Genomic DNA, 20,479 nt, shown 5'->3' on the forward strand with positions numbered 1-20,479 from the left:
GTGGGCCTTAGAAAGCATCACTAGGCACAAAGCTAGTGGAGGTGATGGAATTCCAGTAGAGCTATTTCAAATCCTGAAAGATGATGCTGTGAAGAAAGTGCCACACTCAATCTGCCAGCAAATTTGGAAAACTCAGCAGTGGCCACAGGACTGGAAAAGGTCAGTTTTCATTCCAATCCCAAAGAAAGGCAGTGCCAAAGAATGCTCAAACTACCGGGCAATTGCACTCATCTCACATGCTAGCAAAGTAATGCTCAAAATTCTCCAAGCCAGGCTTCAGCAATACGTGAACCGTGAACTTCCAGATGTTCAAGCTGGTTTTAGAAAAGGCAGAGGAACCAGAGATCAAATTGCCAACATCCGCTGGATCATGGAAAAAGCAAGAGAGTTCCAGAAAAACATCTATTTCTGCTTTCTTGACTATGCCAAAGCCTTTGACTGTGTGGATCACAATAAACCATGGAAAATTCTGAAAGAGATGGGAATACCAGACCACCTGACCTGCCTCTTGAGAAACCTGTATGCAGGTCAGGAAGCAACAGTTAGAACTGGACATGGAACAACAGATTGGTTCCAAGTAGGAAAAGGAGTACGTCAAGGCTGTATATTGTCACCCTGCTTATTTAACTTCTATGCAGAGTACATCATGAGAAACGCTGGGCTGGAAGAAGCACAAGCTGGAATCAAGATTGCCGGGAGAAATATCAATAACCTCAGATATGCAGATGACACCACCCTTATGGCAGAAAATGAAAAGGAACTAAAAAGCCTCTTAATGAAAGTGAAAGTGGAGAGCGAAAAAGTTGGCTCAAAGCTCAACATTCAAAAAATGATCATGACATCTGGTCCTATCACTTCATGGGAAATAGATAGGGAAACAGTGTTAGACTTTATTTTTCTGGGCTCCAAAATCACTGCAGATGGTGATTGCAGCCATGAAATTAAAAGACGCTTACTCCTTGGAATGCAAGTTATGACCAACCTAGATAGCATATTGAAAAGCAGAGACATTACTTTGCCAGTAAAGGTCCATCTAGTCAAGGCTATGGTTTTTCCAGTGGTCATGTATGGATATGGATGTGTGAGTTGGACTGTGAAGAAAGCTGAGCACAGAAGAATTGATGCTTTTGAACTGTGGTGTTGGAGAAGACTCTTGAGAGTCCCTTGGACTGCAAGGAGATTCAACCAGTCCATTCTAAAGGAGATCAGCCCTCGGATTTCTTTGGAAGGAATGATGCTAAAGCTGAAACTCCAGTACTTTGGCCACCTCATACGAAGAGTTGACTCATTGGAAACGACTGATGCTGGGAGGGATTGGGGGCCGGAGGAGAAGGGGATGACAGAGGATGAGATGGCTGGATGGCATCACTGACTCAATGGATGTGAGTCTGAGTGAACTCCGGGAGATGGTGATGGACAGGGAGGACTGGTGTGCTGCAATTCTTGGGGTCACAAAGAGTCGGACACGACTGAGCAACTGAACTGAACTGAACTGATTGTGTGAAAATTGTATAAATCTTAATTATGTTGAATTGGTTCATGGTGCTTTTCAGGTCTGCCATATCCTCCAGTTTTATGTTTATTCATTCTATAAATTTTTGAGAGTTTGATATTGAAACTCCCACTAAAAATCTTAATGTATCTATTAAAAAAGATAATTGTATTAATAATATATAGAAGGACCATATGTAACTTTGCCCTGTATTTTCCAAGTCCCCTATAAATGTTTTTTCATACTTTTCATAATTTAAAAGATAAAAAGAAAAAGAAAAAAATAAATGAATATTGACAGTGTAAAAAAAAATACCAAGCCATTATGTTTATAGTTTGAGTTTCTCTTCCACCAATCATGCTTCATATAAACACAATCGGTTACTTATGAAATTATAAATTTAATCCCCAATATAAATGAACAGGGAAATTGGAAGAGTTTCTACCTGATCTTCACTAAATAACACTCCCCGTTGTCTTCTGATCCTTTTCATGAGATCCCCGCCATCACAATACTCCATCACAATAAACAGTCTGTTGTTCTCTGTAAAAAAAGGCATCATTTGATGCTGGATAGGTTTCAAATATTTATTAATTACTTGCCTTTCAAGTTCTAGAAGGTGGAGAATGCAACAGAAAAATGCAGAATATAATAGCAAAAAACTGGCTGTAGAATCAAGATGGGCTGGGCTCTAATCCCACTTCGCCACTTAAATTTCTTAGCTCTGTGACTCTGGGAAAGTTATTTTAATTTTTCTGGGCTTCATTATCTCATCTGTCAGATGGTGATAATAATGTAGACACTCCTCTTGGGATCGCCTTATCTTTGTTCACTTCATCTTTAAATGAGTTAATCCGCATCACATATTTACAACGATATCTGCACATAATGAGAGTTCAATAAATGTGAGCAATTATTTTTAATAAATGTGAGACTGGAAATGGGCTGTAACACAACAGCTGTGAATCTTTTTCAACAACGCTAAAAGAATGATCAGCCCCTTAAACTGAAGTAGAAACTTTTATTTATACTGTTGAATACTGGTGACACTCTTTTTAAAATATTTTATTTATGTATTTGGCTGAGTCAGGTCTTAGCTGCAGCACTCGGAATTTCACTATGGCCCACGGACGCTCTAGCTGGGACACATGGGCTCCAAAGTGCTCAACCCTATTAGTTGTGGTGCGTGGGCTTAGTTGCTCCACGGCACGCGGGATCTTAGTTCCCCAACCAGGAATCGAACCTGCATCCTCTGCATCGCAATGCGGATTCTTAACCACTGGACCATCAGGGAAGCCCCAGTCAAATTTCTTTTAACTGGCCTCTGCCTGACCTACACACTTGATTGCTGGGCACCCTGCATGACTGTTGCTGCTCAAGGTTTCCCTGATGGTGCTGGACTCAATTCTGCTCCCTCTGTCCTCACTGATTCTTACCAAGATCATTGCATGCATTCCCAAATCTATTGGAAAAGACCCCGATGCTGGGAAAGATTGAGGCAGGAGGAGAAGGGGACAACAGAGGACGAGATGGTTGGATGGCATCATCGACTCAATGGACATGAGTTTGAGTAAACTCCAGGAGTTGGTGATGGACAGGGAGGCCTGGCGTGTTGTAGTCCATGGGGTCACAAAGAGTCGGACCTGACTGAGCAACTGAAATGAACTGAACTGATACTTGTTATTGTAATTTTTATATAAAGTGATGAGAGATGAATGGAAAAAGACATGATTATTTCTACAAGAGCTACATTGAATGCCGTGAAGGACCCAGTAAAAGTGAGTTGCTTGAAAAAAAAGTCATTAAGCTCAATGCTGGGTGGGACAAATGGAAAATAAATGGGAAGCTTTCAAAGGAATGTGCACAGAGAGAGTATCTGTGAATTCTTACTCCACCTAAAGAACAGAAACCGGAAATTATAAATTGCAGATGACGGGCACCTATAAAAGAAAGAAAACTCAGAACTCCAGTAAGTGGATTCATAGTCAAAGACAAGGCTTTGATCTTACATCAAAAGTCTGACAAATGATCATGCATTTACAGATTAAAATAAGTTTTTATGGTTTTCTGCTTCATCAGGTTTTTCTTTACCAAACAACTATCAGATGGGCTCTTATTAGGTTATTGCTATTGCTATTGCTAAGTCACTTCAGTCGTGTCCGACTCTATGCGACCCCATAGACGGCAGCCCACCAGGCTCCCCCATCCCTGGGATTTTCCAGGCAAGAATACTGGAGTAGGTTGCCATTTCCTTCTCCAATGCATGAAAGTGAAAAGTGAAAATGAAGTCGCTCAGTCATGTCAGACTCTTAGCGACCCCATGGACTGCAGCCCACCAGGCTCCTCTGTCCATGGGATTTTCCAGGCAAGAGTACTGGAGTGGGGCGCCACTGCCTTCTCCGTTATTAGGTTAAAGACTTCTATTAATTTGTTTGTTTCTCCCACTGGTTTGTTCCCTGAGGAGAGACTCCATACTTGGATCTTTTGCATTCCCTGTACCTGGCACATGGAAGGAGCTTAATAAAGGAATCGCACAAAACAGGCTTGCCACCAACTGTTAATCTTTCTAGCATTTTGCTCTGTAGTTATTTGAGTATCCACTAAATGTCAGACTCTTCTTGCCACATTCTATCATTTGCTACCTCTTTCTTTCAAGTAGCTCAAATCAACTTCAAAGGGGTTATCAGGGACTTCCCGGATGGTCCAGTGGTGAAGACTCTGAGCTTCCAATGCAAGGGGCCAGAGTTCAATCCCTGGTCAGGAAACTAGCGCCCAAATGCTGCAACTAAAAGCACACATATTGCAATGAAGATCAAAGATCCTACAGGCTACAACTAAGACCCCATGAGGCCATATCAGTAAAATATATTCTTTAAAAAATAATTTTAAAAAACAAACTACATAATGTACTTATAGTTGTATTAACATTTATTGCCTGTCTAGCACTAGTGGTAAAGAATCTGCCTGCCAATGCAGGAGACATAAGAGACACAGGTTCAGGTCCCTGGGTGGGGAAGATCCCCTGGAGGAGGAAATGGCAACCCACTCCAGTATTCTTGCCTGGAGAATCCCACAGACAGAGGAGCCTGGCAGGCTACAGTCTATAAGGTCGCAAAGAGTCGGTCACGACTGAAGCAACCTAGCACACAATACCCCTCATTTTACTCCTGGAATGTGAACACCACAGCTGAAGAGCAGGTAGAACTCTCAGATGACCCTAATGCACACACTCTGTGAACTCTCTCCCCTTGAGTGAGAACGGAACCTGTAAATACGGGATATCACTCCATCATTAGGTCACATTGCATAGCAAAGGGGATTTGCTGATATAATTAAAGTTACTAAGCAGCTGGCTCTGAGTTAATAGAAAAAAGAGATTATACACCTGGGCTTGACCTAATCACAAGCGCCACTTGAATCTGGAGCCAGGAGTCAGAAACAGAGGCACCATGCTGGAGAGGGCCTGTTGCAGGGGCCACGTGACAGGGAGGGAGGCTGGTCTCTAGCAGAAGACGACCACCCCCAGTTAACAGTCTGCAAGAAAGCCGACATCTCAGGCCTACAAGTGCAGTAAATGAAATCTCCCAACAACCTACTTAAGGCTGGAAGAGAACTCTGGGACTCGGGTGAGGGAGGTTGCAGACAGAGTTACCATCTTGATTTCAACTATGTGAGACCCTGTGCAGAGAATCCAGCTAAACCACGCCCAGGCTTCTGGAAGAGCTAGAGAAATTGGGCGGCGCCTGTTTAAGCCACTACATTCCTGTTCGCTGGTTATACAGCAACAGAAAAGAGCAGTGTGGGGATGTGGACCCATTTTGCTCACTGATTTACCCCCAAGACCCAGGCTGTGTTCAGCCTATTAGAGGTACTTGATAAATATTTACTGAAGGAATTTAAGTGGAATTAACTGAGCCTGATGGGGACTTCTCTGGTGGTCCAGAGGCTTATGACTCTGAGCTCCCAATGAAGGGGGCCCAGGTTCAATTCCTGGTCAGGGAACTAGAACCCACGCACTTCAACTAAGAGTTCACATGCCGCAACTAAGACCTAGCACAGCCAAATAAATACATATATAAGTTTTTTTTTTTTAATTTAGCCTTAAGAAAATCTTACTGCATTCTTCTTATTTTCCTCATGCTGCCTCAAACTTATAAAAACTTCTACTTTCCATTGACAAACATGTAATGTACTAGAGCCGTGGCTCTTTTGTTTAGAGATGAGCTGTTGGAAGATAAACAAAGGCCTTCCCCATACTCTCTACAGCCAGGTGTTACAAAGACTTCTGAGGCTTTCAGACAAGCTCAGTGTTTCAAGTTCCAATAATCTGTCAGGCAAGACACAAAGGCATCACAATAGCCCTGGTTTTCCTAAACACAGGGGTGCTCTAGTTATGAAAAGGAAGAGGGGGTCATAAGAAAGTTTAGGTTTACAACATAAACAAAGTCAGCAAAGATTACTGATGCTGTAAAAAATGACCTCTCGTTTGATAAGGGTATCCAGCGTAAACCAGCCTCAAATGTCCAATTTGCATGGCATAAGGACAGACTCCACTCTCCTAAATGGTCCAGGCAGCCCAAGTAGTCATTCCACTAATGTGCCTGAGCACCTACTATGTGCCAGATGCTGAGGAGCAAGTGGTGAGCAAAAGAATCCATTCTGTTTACTGTCTCAAAGGGAGACAAATATTAGACCAATTCCTAACGTTGTACATGAATGGACACATTCACGGTACCGAAGCGCTGGCAAGATCCCGCACAGGGGACTGTAGCTTGGATTGTGCTCTCAGAGAAGGCCTGACAATGAGTGGAGACTTACCAGACAGAGAGAGCCACAAAAACAACCCACAGAGTGAGGGAAAGGAAGGCTGCCGTCCGGTGTCAGTGCAGGAACCAATGAACAGGAATAGAGGGCACCTTACTCAGTGGCTGCCCCTTAAAAGTTACTCGATACAACTCGGCTCCCTGCTCCTGTGTACTGTCGACTCCCAGAGACCTCAGACACTTCCTGAGCGGTCTTTTAGAGGCTGTACCCAGTTTTCATTTGTAAGAAACGCAGAAAGCTATTTTGTATGCAGTGGTTTAATTTGTAAGAAACACAGTGCCCCGCAGAGTGCAGAAGCTTAAAAAATAGCTTTTAAATTTTGTTGACTGGGGCTTCCCTGGAGGTCCAGTGATTAAGACACTGCGTTTTCACTGCAAGGGTGTGGGTTCGATCTCTGGTCGGGGAACTAAGGCCCTACATGCCACAGTGAAGCAAAAAAAAAAAAAAGTACTGATTTTTATTAATACACCCCTGATGGTGCTTGAAGATATCTAGGTAACATTGCTGCTCCATGAACTACTTCCAACCTCTGAATTCAAGTACACACTGCCCCACTCCCTTACCCCACCCCGTGCTGGGTGCTGGGTGAACTGTGGGCGTATACAGCCCCGACACAGCCTTGAAACACCTGACATGCTGCCTGTGTTTACGGTCTGTCTCTTCCCATTACAGTGTGAGTCACAAAGGACAGGGATTTTTGTTTGTCTTCTTTGTTCACGGATGTATTCCTGGTACCTAGAAAAATGCATACAGTAAGCACTCAGTAAATTTTTGTTAAGTGAATGAATGGTCTCTGACCATTGCTTGTTTTGTTTGTTTTTTTCTTAACCTCTGGAGTCGAGTAACGGATGAAGGCAGAAGAAATGTACTCAGGTGCACAGAGACGAAGGCTTGCGTCCTTCAAGTTTCTCCTCTATTCTGGCCAGCGGCTTGGCTGCCTCTCTGAAAGAGGACTGCACTGCGCCATTCACTGGCCCTGGACACACAAGGACTCTGAGTCAGCGCACCCTCTGCCAGCATCAGCCCGTCCTCAGGGTTGGCTGAGTGTCTGCTTTGCACCCAGAATTCGAGCACATGGGGGAGGTAAGAAGCATGCCACATGCTAGCAGGGCTCTGAGAGTGAGGACGTGGTGGGCTCTGTGTCCTGCCCTTTTGTTCAGAACAGCCTGCTTCCTATCTGAGCTGTTCCTTCAGCTTTAAAATCCCCATCAGGGAATTCCCTGGCGAGACCAGTGGTTAGAACTTGGTGCTTTCACTGAAGTGGGCCCTGGTTGGGAAGATCTCCGGTTGGGACAGCTAAGATCCCATAAGCTACGTGATGTGGACAAAAAAAGTTCTTAACTTTTTAATTAAAACATAAAAAAGACCCCCCTCAACCACAGCCAACATGTAACATGAGTGAGACACAGATGGTATTCTTGTAGGCCACTGGAAGTTCTTACTGCAGCAAAGCTAAGACAACCATTATTAACTATTTGAGGGAGTAAAAAATTAAAGACAGGTGGGAAAACTTAAGGAAATTTAGGAAAACTGTCTACAAAAACTCAGCAGAGTATAAATCAAGATGATGAAAAATAAATTTAAGTAAGTGGGACAATGAATCCAGTCACAGAAATTAATTTATACACAGTTCTCAGGATCCTATCTTATATGGATATCTACATGCCGACACTTAATTAAAATACTTTAAGAATATAAGAAGTCAAACCTTGAAATGAATTGAAGAAGGTTACAATGTTGGGATGTTTCATCTTTGCCAGAAGAATGACTTCTTTCTTGGAAGCTTCTTTTTCTTGGCTGGGCATCTAAATTATATTAAGAGACAAAGTAGTCTATAAAGATAATTGCTTTCATGAATAGGCTTTCTGCTCACTGTCATCAAAAATTCTCCAGGATTTCACTGACTTTTAATGGCATTTCTGAAACTGATCTCTCAATGGCAGGAAATGACCTTTCTAGAATTAAGAGTGTTCTGTATCTAGTCAACGGTTTGCCAATGACAATCAGAAACAAGAAAATATTTCTGGTAAAGTTCTGCTGTGTTATAAGCTCAGTTGAATTGGTGTACTGTGTCAATTATTTTGGAGAAGGGAATGGCAACCCACTCCAGTATTCTTGCCTGGAGAATCCCATGGACTGAGGAGCCTGGTGGGTTACAGTCCACGGGGTCACAAAGAGTCAATTATTTAGTCATCTCAAGGAAAGTTATTTTAATATTTATCTTTTGGCAGCAAAAGGATTGGTTAAAAAAAAATTCAACGTTCCAGCAGCAATCACAGTTGAGAAGAAACAAATGAAATCTAAAAAAATTAAATGTCACACATCACATAAGTCAGACCAGTAAAGTTGTATGTTAAGATTACTACATTTTTCGTTTTCAAATAAAATTTGTCTCTTGTGACTTCATTTTCGATTTGATAAATTTTCTTTTCTTTTTAAAAAACTAATGAATTTGCTTTTTATTATTACCTTTCCTCCCAGTTTTATTGAGATATAATGACATACAGCATTGTATACTTTTAAGGTATATGGCATAATGATTTGACTTACACACACCATGAAATAATTAGAACAATAAGTTTAGCAAACATCCATCATTGCATATACACACAAAATTAAAGAAATACAAAAATGATTTTTTTAACCTTGTGACAATACTGCAGGATTTACTCTCTTAACAACTTTCATTTATAACAAACAGCAGTGTTAATTGTATTTACCATGTTGTACATTACGTCTGTAGTTCTTATTTATCTTATAACTGTAATTTGTACCTGCTGACCACCTTCATCCAATTCTCCCTCCCCATACCACAATTTTGATCTCATTGACCTATAACACTATGTCAGTTTTCATCACATAACATAGTGATTTAAAATTTCTATGCATTTCATCAGAGGAGCACAGTTTACTGGTTTCAGCAGCGTTTCATTCTCCGGTGAGTTCCCCTTCCCGTGTCAGAGAAAATAAATAAATAAATAAATAAAATTTCTATGCATTTCAAAGTGACCTTCATTCGTTACCATCTGTCACTATATGAAGATATTACATAATTACTCACTATGTTCCCCATGCTGTACATTTCATACACATAACTCCTTTATTTTGCAACTGGAGGTTTGTACCTCTTAACCTCCCTCACCTATTTCTCTCCTGCCCTCACTCCCTGATGTATATTCTTATTCTATTACTCATCTATGGACAATATTTTTAAAATGTTTTGGTGCCAGTGACAGTGGCCACATCTCATTTCTACCTTTTCTTCCCCATTCTTGATACTTGATCATTTCTACGCTGACTTCTGGTCCGGCTGTCCTACCCTCCGAGTCACTGGTCCTCTCCACTGTTCTCTCTGTAGTGACTGTCAACATTTGGCTCACACATAATGTGTAACTTCCCTGATTTCTCATCCTCATTTAGATTTAACAACAACAACAAAAAAGTTAACATTCTCAATCCAGGCTTTACTGTCTCCTAGCTATGTATCCTTCAGTAAATTACTTAAGTCTTCTGAGCTTCAGTATCTTTCTCCCCTATTTAAATTGCATAATTAGTACATATGAATTTCAAAATAAAAATAACTGAATTATGCCTACTGGGTGAACAGACTTAGCTACTTAACTACATTAATTTATAACAACTGTTTTTTCAAAAGAATACTATAAACAAAATTGAAAGGAAAACATAGGCATAGAACTGCATTTTTATAGTTAGGTAAAAATACTGGCAATATGTATGACAGATTTTTGTATTTATAACATTTAAGGAGTTCTGGCAAATAATAAAAAAAAAAGCAACTATGTATGCCAATAGAAATATGGGAAAATACATGACTAGACAACTCTCAAGATCAGAAATAGAAAGATTCAACCTCACTCAGTAGTCAGAAGAAAAAAGACTAAAACAAAATTTAATATAATGTTTCATCTGTGAAATTGGTGAAGACAAAAGAATGTTAATACCCATAGTTAACCAGAAAGCAGAAAATGGCACTCGTATATTTCTGGGGTAAATATTTATATAAGATGGTAAAAATCTTTCCAGGAAAACAACTTTTTAATGTCTAAAAGAGACTTTAAAATGCTCCTATTTTTAACTTATTAATGCTTCTAGAAATTTATCCAAATAAAATAATCAGAAATGTATGTCCCCAAATGTTCTCATACAAAATCCTTCATTACAGTGCTTTACTATTAGGTTTTTTATTATTAGTTTTCAATTAACAATATATACTTATGATTTGAAAAAATGTTTTAAGTCAGATAGAAATGAATAAGATGAAAGTTAAAACTTCCCCCTCTCCTTCCTACTGATTCCTTAAAAGTAATTGCTGTAAATTGTTAGACCTTTTTATTTAATGTACATGTAGATAAACATAAATACACAGTTTGCTTAAGAAAAGTAACTTATTCTATATATTAAATGCCATTTAATCATAGCAAAAAAATCAAGTAATATAATTATCTGAAAATAGAAAAAGAGTTAGATAAATTATGGTACAATATTTTGAACCTAATGTCACACTATGCAGTCATCAACAATGCAGGGAAGAACAGTGTTACAGCAGAAAGAGCAGGGAAAGAGTGAGAAGGGTCTGTTGGTCAGTAAGCAAATCACTTAACCTCATTGAGCCCCAGCCCTTTCACCTGAACAATGAGAATAACGAGATCCACCTTTTAGGGTTGTTGTGAGGATTAAATAGATTAATATAAGTAACACACTTGAGATAACATGACTTATGCTAGGTGTCCACTACTACTGTAAACATTTGATGTTACTGTATGAGAACATTTTATTACATGAAAACACTGAAATGAGAAAATGTTTACAATATACTAAGGGTAAAAGCTGATATAAAAGAGTATATCCAACATGACATCAATCATTCTAATATAATCCAATAACTTATAAGTACATTTATGCATTAAAAGTAGCCTGGAGAGAAGTTCACCATAATGTTAACAGTGATAAAGAGAGGAGTTGTGATTTTTTATTTTCCTCTAAATAGTCTTATTTTTCCCTACAGTTTTTTCAAAATTTCTTCAATGAATATTTTAATGTCTACAATAAAAAGGATACATTTTTGAAGGCAAGATATAAAAGAATATGCTTGATAATGGTAGGATGATAAGAGAAAATACATAGCATTTTGGTACTTGTTAAAAAAAATTGGCAATTTAAGTTCTGGAGTCTAGAGTTTGTTTCATGGAGAGATGCTGGAGAGCTGAGAAGACATGTAAATTTCTCTAGATAAGAATGAAAAACTACAATAGGGTAGAAAGGAAGAAGTAATAAATATTAATTCTGTGACAAAGATGTTGCCAGGCAAATTTGATAACACAAAGAGATGCAGGAAAACAATGATAAGAACAGCCTCCCTCATATAAATCCTACTTATTTACAGCATGGAGACTAGGGTCTTCATGAGTGAAAAAATTCAGTGCTCTATTAGAAATATATAAAGTCAGTTTGTTTAATTATATAAACTAAAGAATGACAGAGATGTTAAAAACTCATTAATATATATTTCTATAGAAGATTCACCTCCCACATGGCTTTTTCTTTACTTAGAATTTAAATGGTTTTATAATTTTTAACACTGGTGCTTTTGACACCGAAGAATTGATGCTTTTCAACTGCGGTGTTGCAGAAGATTCTTGAGAGTCCCTTGCACTGCAAGGAGATCCAAACAGTCAATCTTAAAGGAAATCAGTCCTGAATATTCATTGGAAGGACTGATGCTGATGCTGAAACTCCAATACTTGGCCACCTGATACGAAGAACCAACTCACTGGCAAAGACCCTGATGCTGGGAAAGATTGAAGGCGGGAGGAGGAGGGGACGACAGAGGATGAGATGGTTGGATGGCATCACAGTCCATGAGGTCACAAAGAGTCAGACACGACTGAGCAACTGAACTGATAATTTCTCAGACACTTGCTCCTTGGAAGAAAAACTATGACAAATCTAGACAGCATACTAAAAAGCAGAGATATAATTTTGCTGACAAAAGAATGTATAGTCAAAGCTATGGGTTTTCCAGTAGTCATGTACGGATGTGAGAGTTGGACCATAAAGAAGGCTGAGGGTCGAAGAATTGATGCTTTTGAACTGTAGTGCTGGAGAAAACTCTTGAGAGTCCCTTGGACTGCAAGGAGATGAAATTAGTCAATCCCAAAAGAAAAAACCCTGAATATTCATTGGTAGGACTGATGCTGAACCTGAAGCTCCAATACTTTGGCCACCTGATTTGAAAAGCCAACTCATTGGAAAAGATCCATTGAAGGCAAAAAGAGAAGGGGGCAACAGAGGATGAGATGGTTGGATGGCATCATCGACTTACTGAACATGAGTTTGAGCAAACTCCAGGATATAGTGAAGGACAGGGAAGCCTGGCATGTTGCAGTTCATTGGGTTGCAAAGAGTCAGACACGACTGAGCAACTGAACAGCAACAACAAAGTATGTACCAGCTTAACAATAGAGCTAGAAGGCCTGCAAGTATCTATGCACTGAATTATCAATCCAATAAGGGTTTACTGAACCGCTGCTGGTGCGAAGCATTCTTAGCTGCTGTTTGGAATACCAAGATGAAAAAGACATGGATTCTGCCTGCAAAGAGCATAAAGTTTGGAGAAGATACAAAATAAACAGCTAAAGCACAGCAAAGTAGAAAACATTCAGTATCATAACAGCATTAAGAATAAAATCTATGGAGTTGACAAAGAAAGAGAGATTACTTAGAGTGGGAAAGTCCTGGAGACTCTCCTAGGGCTCAGCCCTGAACAAGTCGAGTCTTGTTGGGCAGGCAAAAACCTTCTTGGAAGAAAGAGCCCCTTGGGCAAGCACAGAGGCTGGAGTGGGAGGGATCTGTATGTAGGAAAAAAGAAGAGGATGTGAAGAGGAGGTTGAAATGAAATTTGTGAACAAATCAGAGAGGGCTGTCAAAACTAATCTTCAGAGTGAACTGATACAAAAGCACAAGGCAAAAATTACTCATAACCCCATATTCCATCTAGATGAGACATCTAGTATGTTTCTTATACCTATGGGAATATATCTGTGGGAATATACATACCTATATACAGAGAGAATGCATATATTTTTACAAAAATTGCATCATTCTACACGTGTTGTTGTTCAGTCGCCCAGTCACGTCCGACTCTTTGTGACCCCATGGACTGCAGCACCTAGGCCTCCCTGTCCCTCACAATCTCCCAAAGTTTGCCCAAGTTCACGTCCATTGCATCGGTGATGCCATCCATCCATCTCGTCCTCTGATGCCCTCTTCTCCTTCTACCCTCTATCTTTCCCAGCATCAGGGAAAGAATGAATGCAGGCGCCCTCTTTTCCAGTGAGTCCGCTGTTCACATCAGGTGGCCATTCTACACGTACTATTTTCTTAATTAGCAAAAGTTTCTAGGGAATTTAGCCAAAATAATTCCTCTTAAATTAAATATACTTAATTATTCTCCAAAAATACCAGATTAATAATAATATATGGTTTCCTTCCATTCCTTCAATGCATTTCATAAATATTTTTGAGCAACATTCTTGAGCAATATTATGTGCCAGCATGGTTCTGCATGCTAGAGGAGACAGATAAGAAATAAATGAACAGAGTAATCCCAGATCATTGTAAATGCTACTAAGAAAATAAACCAGGCTGGTGTGATAAGGAGTGATTAAAGTCAGGGAGTTGTCGTAGATAGGATGTTTGGGGAAGGTCTCCTTGTGGAGGTGACCTGTATTAGGAGTGACAGAGGAAATGCACCACCCTTGTGCAAAATAGAGGAGTCAGAGCTAGGGAGGAGGGGCCTCCCAGAGACATGCCATAGGATATTAAAAAAAGATGTTATCACTGTAAGGAGTACCATAGTAGACAGGGTGATAACATTGTTTTTTTCTTTTCTTTTGAAAAAAAAAAAAATCATTTCAAACTTCGCTGTTGGTCCAGTGATTAAGACTCCCTGCTTACATTGCAGGAGGCACGGGTTCAATTCCCGGTGGGGGAAAACAAGATCCCTCATGATGACAGCTGCGGCCAAAAAGTAAAATAAAAATTTTAAATAAAAACAAGATCACTGGTTGCTGTTTGGATGATGGATTTAGAAGACGGAACAAACAAAAGTCAACTCACTCATACTCGTTTAAAAAAAAAAAGAAAAAGATGCATTTCCTTGTCAAATTGGATTAAAAGCCAGCGGAATATAGCACTGAAAATGAACAGGAATTGTAACTTCTTAACTTTACCTTTTCAAAATTGATCTCTTTTATAACACAGGGCTCACTATCCGATTTCCTTTTGGCCAAATACGCTTTCCCAAAGGCACCTTCCCCAATGGCTTTAATCATGTCATATTGATCCATGGTCTCCAATCCATGGAGTTACCTGAAATGAGAGCAATGAAATTTTATTGCACATGAAGTCAGAAAATTGACCACTACAATGTAACAGAACTTGTTTTGCTAAAACTTTCATTCTAATTTTGCCAAGACTACATCATCTAACTTTCCTTGCGGCTACAGGTAAAACTTTCTTCCAAGGAGTAAGCATCTTTTAATTTCATGGCTGCAATCACCATCTGCAGTGATTTTGGAGCCCCCAAAAATAAAATCTGACACTGTTTCCACTGTTTCCCCATCTATTTCCCATGAAGTGATGGGACCAGATGCCATGATCTTCGTTTTCTAAATGTTGAGCTTTAAGCCAAGTTTTTCACTCTCCTCTTTCACTTTCAAGAGACTTTTTAGTTCCTCTTCACTTTTTGCCATAAGAGTGGTGTCATCTGCATATCTGAGGTTATTGATATTTCTCCCGGCAATCTTGATTCCAGCTTGTGTTTCTTCCAGCCCAGCATTTCTCATGATGTACTCTGCATAGAAGTTAAATAAGCAGGATGACAATATACAGCCTTGACGTGCTCTGTTCCTGATTTGAAACCAGTCTGTTGTTTCATGTCCAGTTCTAACTGTTGCTTCCTGACCTGCATACAGATTTCTCAAGAGGCAGGTCAGGTGGTCTGGTATTCTCATCTCTTTCAGAATTTTCCATAGTTTATTGTGATCCACACAGTCAAAGGTTTTGGCATAGTCAACAAAGCAGAAGTAGATGTTTTTCTGGAACTCTCTTGCTTTTTCCATGATCCAGCAGATGTTGGCAATTTAGTCTCTGGTTCCTCTGCCTTTTCTAAAACCAGCTTGAACATCTGGAAGTTCACGGTTCATGTATTGCTGAAGTCTGGCTTGGAGAATTTTACTTACTCCTTGGAAGAAAAGTTATGACCAACCTAGATAGCATATTGAAAAGCAGAGACATTACTTTGCCAACAAAGGTCTGTCTAGTCAAGGCTATGGTTTTTCCAGTGGTCATGTATGGATGCGAGAGTTGGACTGTGAAGAAAGCTGAGCGCTGAAGAATTGATGCTTTTGAACTGTGGTGTTGGAGAAGACTCCAACAGTGTGAGTGAACTCCGGGAGTTGGTGATGGACAGGGACGCCTGGCGTGCTGCGATTCATGGGGTCGCAAAGAGTCGGACACGACTGAGCGACTGAACTGAACTGAACTGAACTGAACAGGTAAAACAACCAAAGTGAGACAGAGCAAGCCCGGAGGTCAGACTTGGGCTACAGTGCACCTTTGATACAACCTAGTGTGGTGATCTTGGGCAAGTCACTTAACTTCATAAAACCTCACTTTCCTAATTTCTAAAGTGGAAATAACAATTCCTGTTTTTCAAGTTTGTTCTGAGAAAGAAAAACATAATATCCTGATCTTGGCACCTCTAAGAAGCACAAAGCGTCTGCTTGTGTGGGTTTACAGTTGCCTTTCTCAAAGGGGAAGCACTGCCCCCTATGGGACATTTTGGAAACTTCCAGAGTTTTCCTGTTGACAGAGATGGGAGAGGCAGATACTACCTCATTTTGAGGCCATTGGCTTCCCTGGTGACTTAGATGGTAAAGAATCCACCCACAATGCAGGAGACCTGGGTTTGATCCCTGGGTTGGGAAGATCCCCTGGAGAAGGGAAAGGCTACCCACTCCAGTATTCTGGCCTGGAGAAGTCCATGGACAGAGGAGCCTGGCGGGCTACAGTTCATGGGGTCGCAAAGAGTCAGACATGACTGAGTGGCTAAGCAAAGCACAGCAAGGTCTGAGATAGGACTTCCCAGGTGGCTCAGTGATAAAGAATCCACCTACCAATGCAGGAGACACACGCAGAAGATGTGGGTTCAGTTCCTGGGTCGGGAGGATCTCCTGGAGTAGGAAATGGCAACGCAGTCCACTAATCTTGCCTGGAAAATTCCAGAGACAGAGGAGGATAGCAGGATATTGTCCACAGGGTCGCAAAGAGTCGGACACGACTGAGCACACACACAAGGTCTGAGATACTAAGATTCTGTGATGCAAACGACGGCCCTGCGTAGTAAAGGATTATCCAGCAGCCTCACCACCTTAGAACGTCTCCGAACACATTCCTGTGCATGGAAAAATCGGTTTATATCTGTCTGTGGCTACTACCAAACTATTTTACATCTAAATGCAAAATACGTCTAGTGCAATTTTCATTAATACTGAATTTTCAGGGAATGCAACTACGTGTCAATTGAGGCTTGATTGGACCTTGGTTTGCTCAGATATTTACCAAGAACTGTTCACCTTTTTGGAAAAATCATTCCTCCACTGGCCAGACTGCTCCTGGGAGCAGAGATCTAAAAGTCTATGGCTGTCCTTGCCAGGTGACTCCCTGCTCCTTCACTCCTGCTTCTAGTGCACTGGCAGACTGAAATATGGACTGGATAATAAAGACAGGCACTATGGCATTTAGACTCATCTGATAAGATTCAGGATGGCAAGAGGACCCAAAAGCCCCATCCATGCCTACTGGGTCAGTTATCTTCAGTTTTTAATATAAGGCCTGAAATTCCTTTTGGCGCTTAAGCTCCTTTGGTTTGGGTTTGTCATCCTCAGCCCAGGATCCTGGCTTCTTGAGAGGGGAAGAGGAATTCTGCCTGGGTGGTAAGTGGGGTGATCCCTTCTCCTCTTCTGTCTCCCGGGAAACACTGTGCTTATAACACAGACACACCCTCAGTAGCCCGCAGGCAAGAAGATGGGCCAGTGATTCCCTTCGGGTTGTTTCTTTTCTTTTTCTTTTATTTTATTTATTGTGGCTGTGCTGGGTCTTCGGTGCTGCGTGGGTTTTTCTCTCGTTAGAGGGCAGCGGCCACTCTACAGGGGCGGTACACAAGCCTCTCACTACAGCGGCCTCTCTCATTGCAGAGCACAGGCTCCAGGGCACCTGAGCGTCAGTACTTGCAGTTCCCAGGGCTCTAGAGCACAGGCTCAGGAGTTCTCACTGACGGGTTTTGACTGCTCCCTAGCATGTGGGATCCTCCAGGGCCAGGGAGGTGAAACCGTTTACCTCCGATTAAGACTCAAACCCAGCCAAAACCCACGGTACCTGGTTTCAGGACCTAAGGTAGCTCAGGTTCTTGATGCCTCATTGCTGAAAGAATTCAGTGAGAGACAAAGTGATAGGTAAGAAGTGGATTTATTCAAACGCAGAGAGAAGCATACTCCACAGACAGACTGTGGGCCATCGCAGAGAGCAAATGTGGCTGTGCAGTGTGGCCTGGTTAGTTTTTACAGGTTGGGTAATTTCATATGCTAATAAGTGGGAGGATTATCCCAACTATTTTGGGGAAGGGGCAGAGATTTCCAGGATTTGGGCCACCACCCACTCCTTGGTCTTTTGACAGTGCCTTGGAACTATCATGGCACCTCTGGGTGTGTCATTTCACTTGCTGATTGAGGATCAAGGTCTAGTCTTGTCTGCCAGCTTGGTCCCATTTGATTCTAAATGGTTTATGTTGTATCCTTGGGCTATGTCATTCTTTCAAAAGTTGTGCCCTGCTCCTTTCTCTCCTGTTACAGAGGGACCAATCCCTCTCCTGCGTTGGCAGGCCACTGAGCCACAAGGGGAGCTCCATAGCGTTGTTTCTGAACTGTCTTTGGCAGGTCCGGGAGGTCCAGGCCTTGGCTCTGATCACCTCCCACCTCTCTGAAAGCTGCCTGGTCTGGAGCCCCTCTGCCAGCCACCAGCCTTGGGGGCTTTGGGTAAACCGTTCCATTCCTTTTTCCCATTAGACTGTGGTGGCCACTACTTTGTGTCTCAGAAGGCAAAGATTCTGCCCGCAATGCCAGAGACCTGGGTTGATCCCTGATTGGGAAGATCCCCTGGAGAAGGGAATGGCAAGGAGCCTGGAGAGTTACAGTCCATGGGGACGTTAACACACACACACGCACGCACACACACGCACGCACGCACACACACACACACGCACGCACACGCGCACACGCACACACACACACACACACACACACACACACACGACTACAGTTCGGGCATCAAGCTGATTTCCAAAACCTGAGTGAGCAGACAGGTTATGTTTATGAGTAATGTGTGTCAGTGTAGGAAGAGGGGAAGGTTAGGGGTATAGAGTGGGAGCCTGCTCCGCAGCCAGAGGCTGGGGACACCTGAGGGCCCGGTGTCGAGGGAGGAGGACGCGGAATGGGAACTTAAAGCCACCAGCGTGGGAACTGAGCAACAGAGAGGCGCCCGCCCAGGAGGCACCAGCGGGTGGAAGCCCGTAAGTTTCGGGGTGGGGGGAAAATCTCGCTCCGTTAGGAACACTCGTGGTGGCGGCGGGCTGGAGGGCTGCAGACCTCGGAGGAGCCAGGAGTCCGGAGCGCAGCGCGTTGCCATGGAGACCGACGCGGCTCCGGACCCGAAGCAGCTCCCGGGCAGAGCGCGCCTTCCTAGGCGGGGGCTCCACCTTTCCCCGCAGCTCCCGGAGGCCTGGGGGACAGCTCTGGGTCCAGACTGAGGGCGCGGCCCGTTGCTTACCTGCTTCGAGCGAGAGAAGCGTCCTGGGTGGAGCAGGGCTCCCCGGGCCGTGGCGCCTCGGGGCGGGCTGCCGGGGCGGAGCTGCGCGCGGCATGGGCGGGGCGCGGGGTGCGAGCGCCTACAAGATCCACCCGGAAGAGGGCCGGGGGATGGGAGTTTGCTCGGTTGTTTTAGGTCCGGACGCCTCTGCTAACACTCCACAAGCATTCGGCTCCCGCTCGCTGAAGGTGTCCAGATGCTTTGCATATATTATCTCTATACTTTGCAACAACCGAGCAGTAAGGTAGTTTTACAATTGAGTTTTCCCCAGTTTTAGAGTTGAGCGGGATTTGGAAAACTCAGCAGTGGCCACGGAAATGGAAAAAGGTCAGTTTTCATTCCAATCCCAAAGAAAGGCAATGCCAAAGAATGCTCCAAGTACCACACAATTGCACTCATCTCACACGCTAGTAAAGTAATGCTCAAAATTCTCCAAGCCAGGCTTCAGCAATACATGAACCGTGAACTTCCAGATGTTCAAGCTGGTTTTAGAAAAGGCAGAGGAACCAGAGATCAAATTGCCAACATCCGCTGGATCATCAAACAAGCAAGAGAGTTCCAGAAAAAAATCTATTTCTGCTTTATTGACTATGCCAAAGCCTTTGACTATGTGGATCACAATAAACTGTGGAAAATTCTGAAAGAGATAGGCATACCAGACCACCTGACCTGCCTCTTGAGAAACCTGTATGCAGGTCAGGAAGCAACAGTTAGAACTGGACATGAAACAACAGACTGGTTCCAAATAGGAAAAGGAGTACGTCAAGGCTGTATATTGTCATCCTGCTTATTTAACTTCTATGCAGAGTACATCATGAGAAACCCTGGACTGGAAGAAACACAAGCTGGAATCAAGATTGCTGGGAGAAATATCAATAACCTCAGATATGCAGATGACACCACCCTTATGGCAGAAAGTGAAAAGGAACTAAAAAGCCTCTTGATGAAAGTGAAAGTGGAGAGTGAAAAACTTGGCTTAAAGCTCAACGTTCAGAAAACTAAGATCATGGCATCTGGTCCCATCACTTCATGGGAAATAGATGTGGAAACAGTGGAAAGTGTCAGACTTTATTTTGGGGGGCTCCAAAATCACTGCAGACGGTGACTGCAGCCATGAAATTAAAAGACACTTACTCCTTGGAAGAAAAGTTATGACCAATCTAGACAGCATATTCAAAAGCAGAGACATTACTTTGCCAACAAAGGTCCATCTAGTCA

At 42.3% G+C, this 20,479-nt stretch overlaps 1 protein-coding gene across 6 annotated transcripts in view; it reads right to left on the reverse strand.

Annotated features, from left to right (window-relative positions):
* Positions 1 to 19,294, reverse strand: part of NEK5 (NIMA related kinase 5) — a 62,467-nt gene extending 43,173 nt beyond the window's left edge. For all 6 annotated transcript variants that reach the window (XM_040266997.1, XM_040266999.1, XM_040266995.1 and 3 more), the window contains exons 1-4: positions 19,223 to 19,294; positions 14,569 to 14,707; positions 8,025 to 8,121; positions 1,938 to 2,035 (exon numbers count right to left, since the gene is read on the reverse strand). In XM_040266997.1, coding sequence (XP_040122931.1) covers positions 1,938 to 2,035; positions 8,025 to 8,121; positions 14,569 to 14,685 — 312 coding nt within the window. In that variant the 5' untranslated portion in view covers positions 14,686 to 14,707; positions 19,223 to 19,294. The remainder of the gene's footprint in view (positions 1 to 1,937; positions 2,036 to 8,024; positions 8,122 to 14,568; positions 14,708 to 19,222) is intronic.
* Positions 19,295 to 20,479: the final 1,185 nt, after the last annotated feature.

The sequence above is a fragment of the Oryx dammah genome, unplaced genomic scaffold (assembly GCF_014754425.2).
Source record: "Oryx dammah isolate SB20612 unplaced genomic scaffold, SCBI_Odam_1.1 HiC_scaffold_24, whole genome shotgun sequence".
Classification (NCBI taxonomy): Eukaryota; Metazoa; Chordata; class Mammalia; order Artiodactyla; family Bovidae; genus Oryx; species Oryx dammah.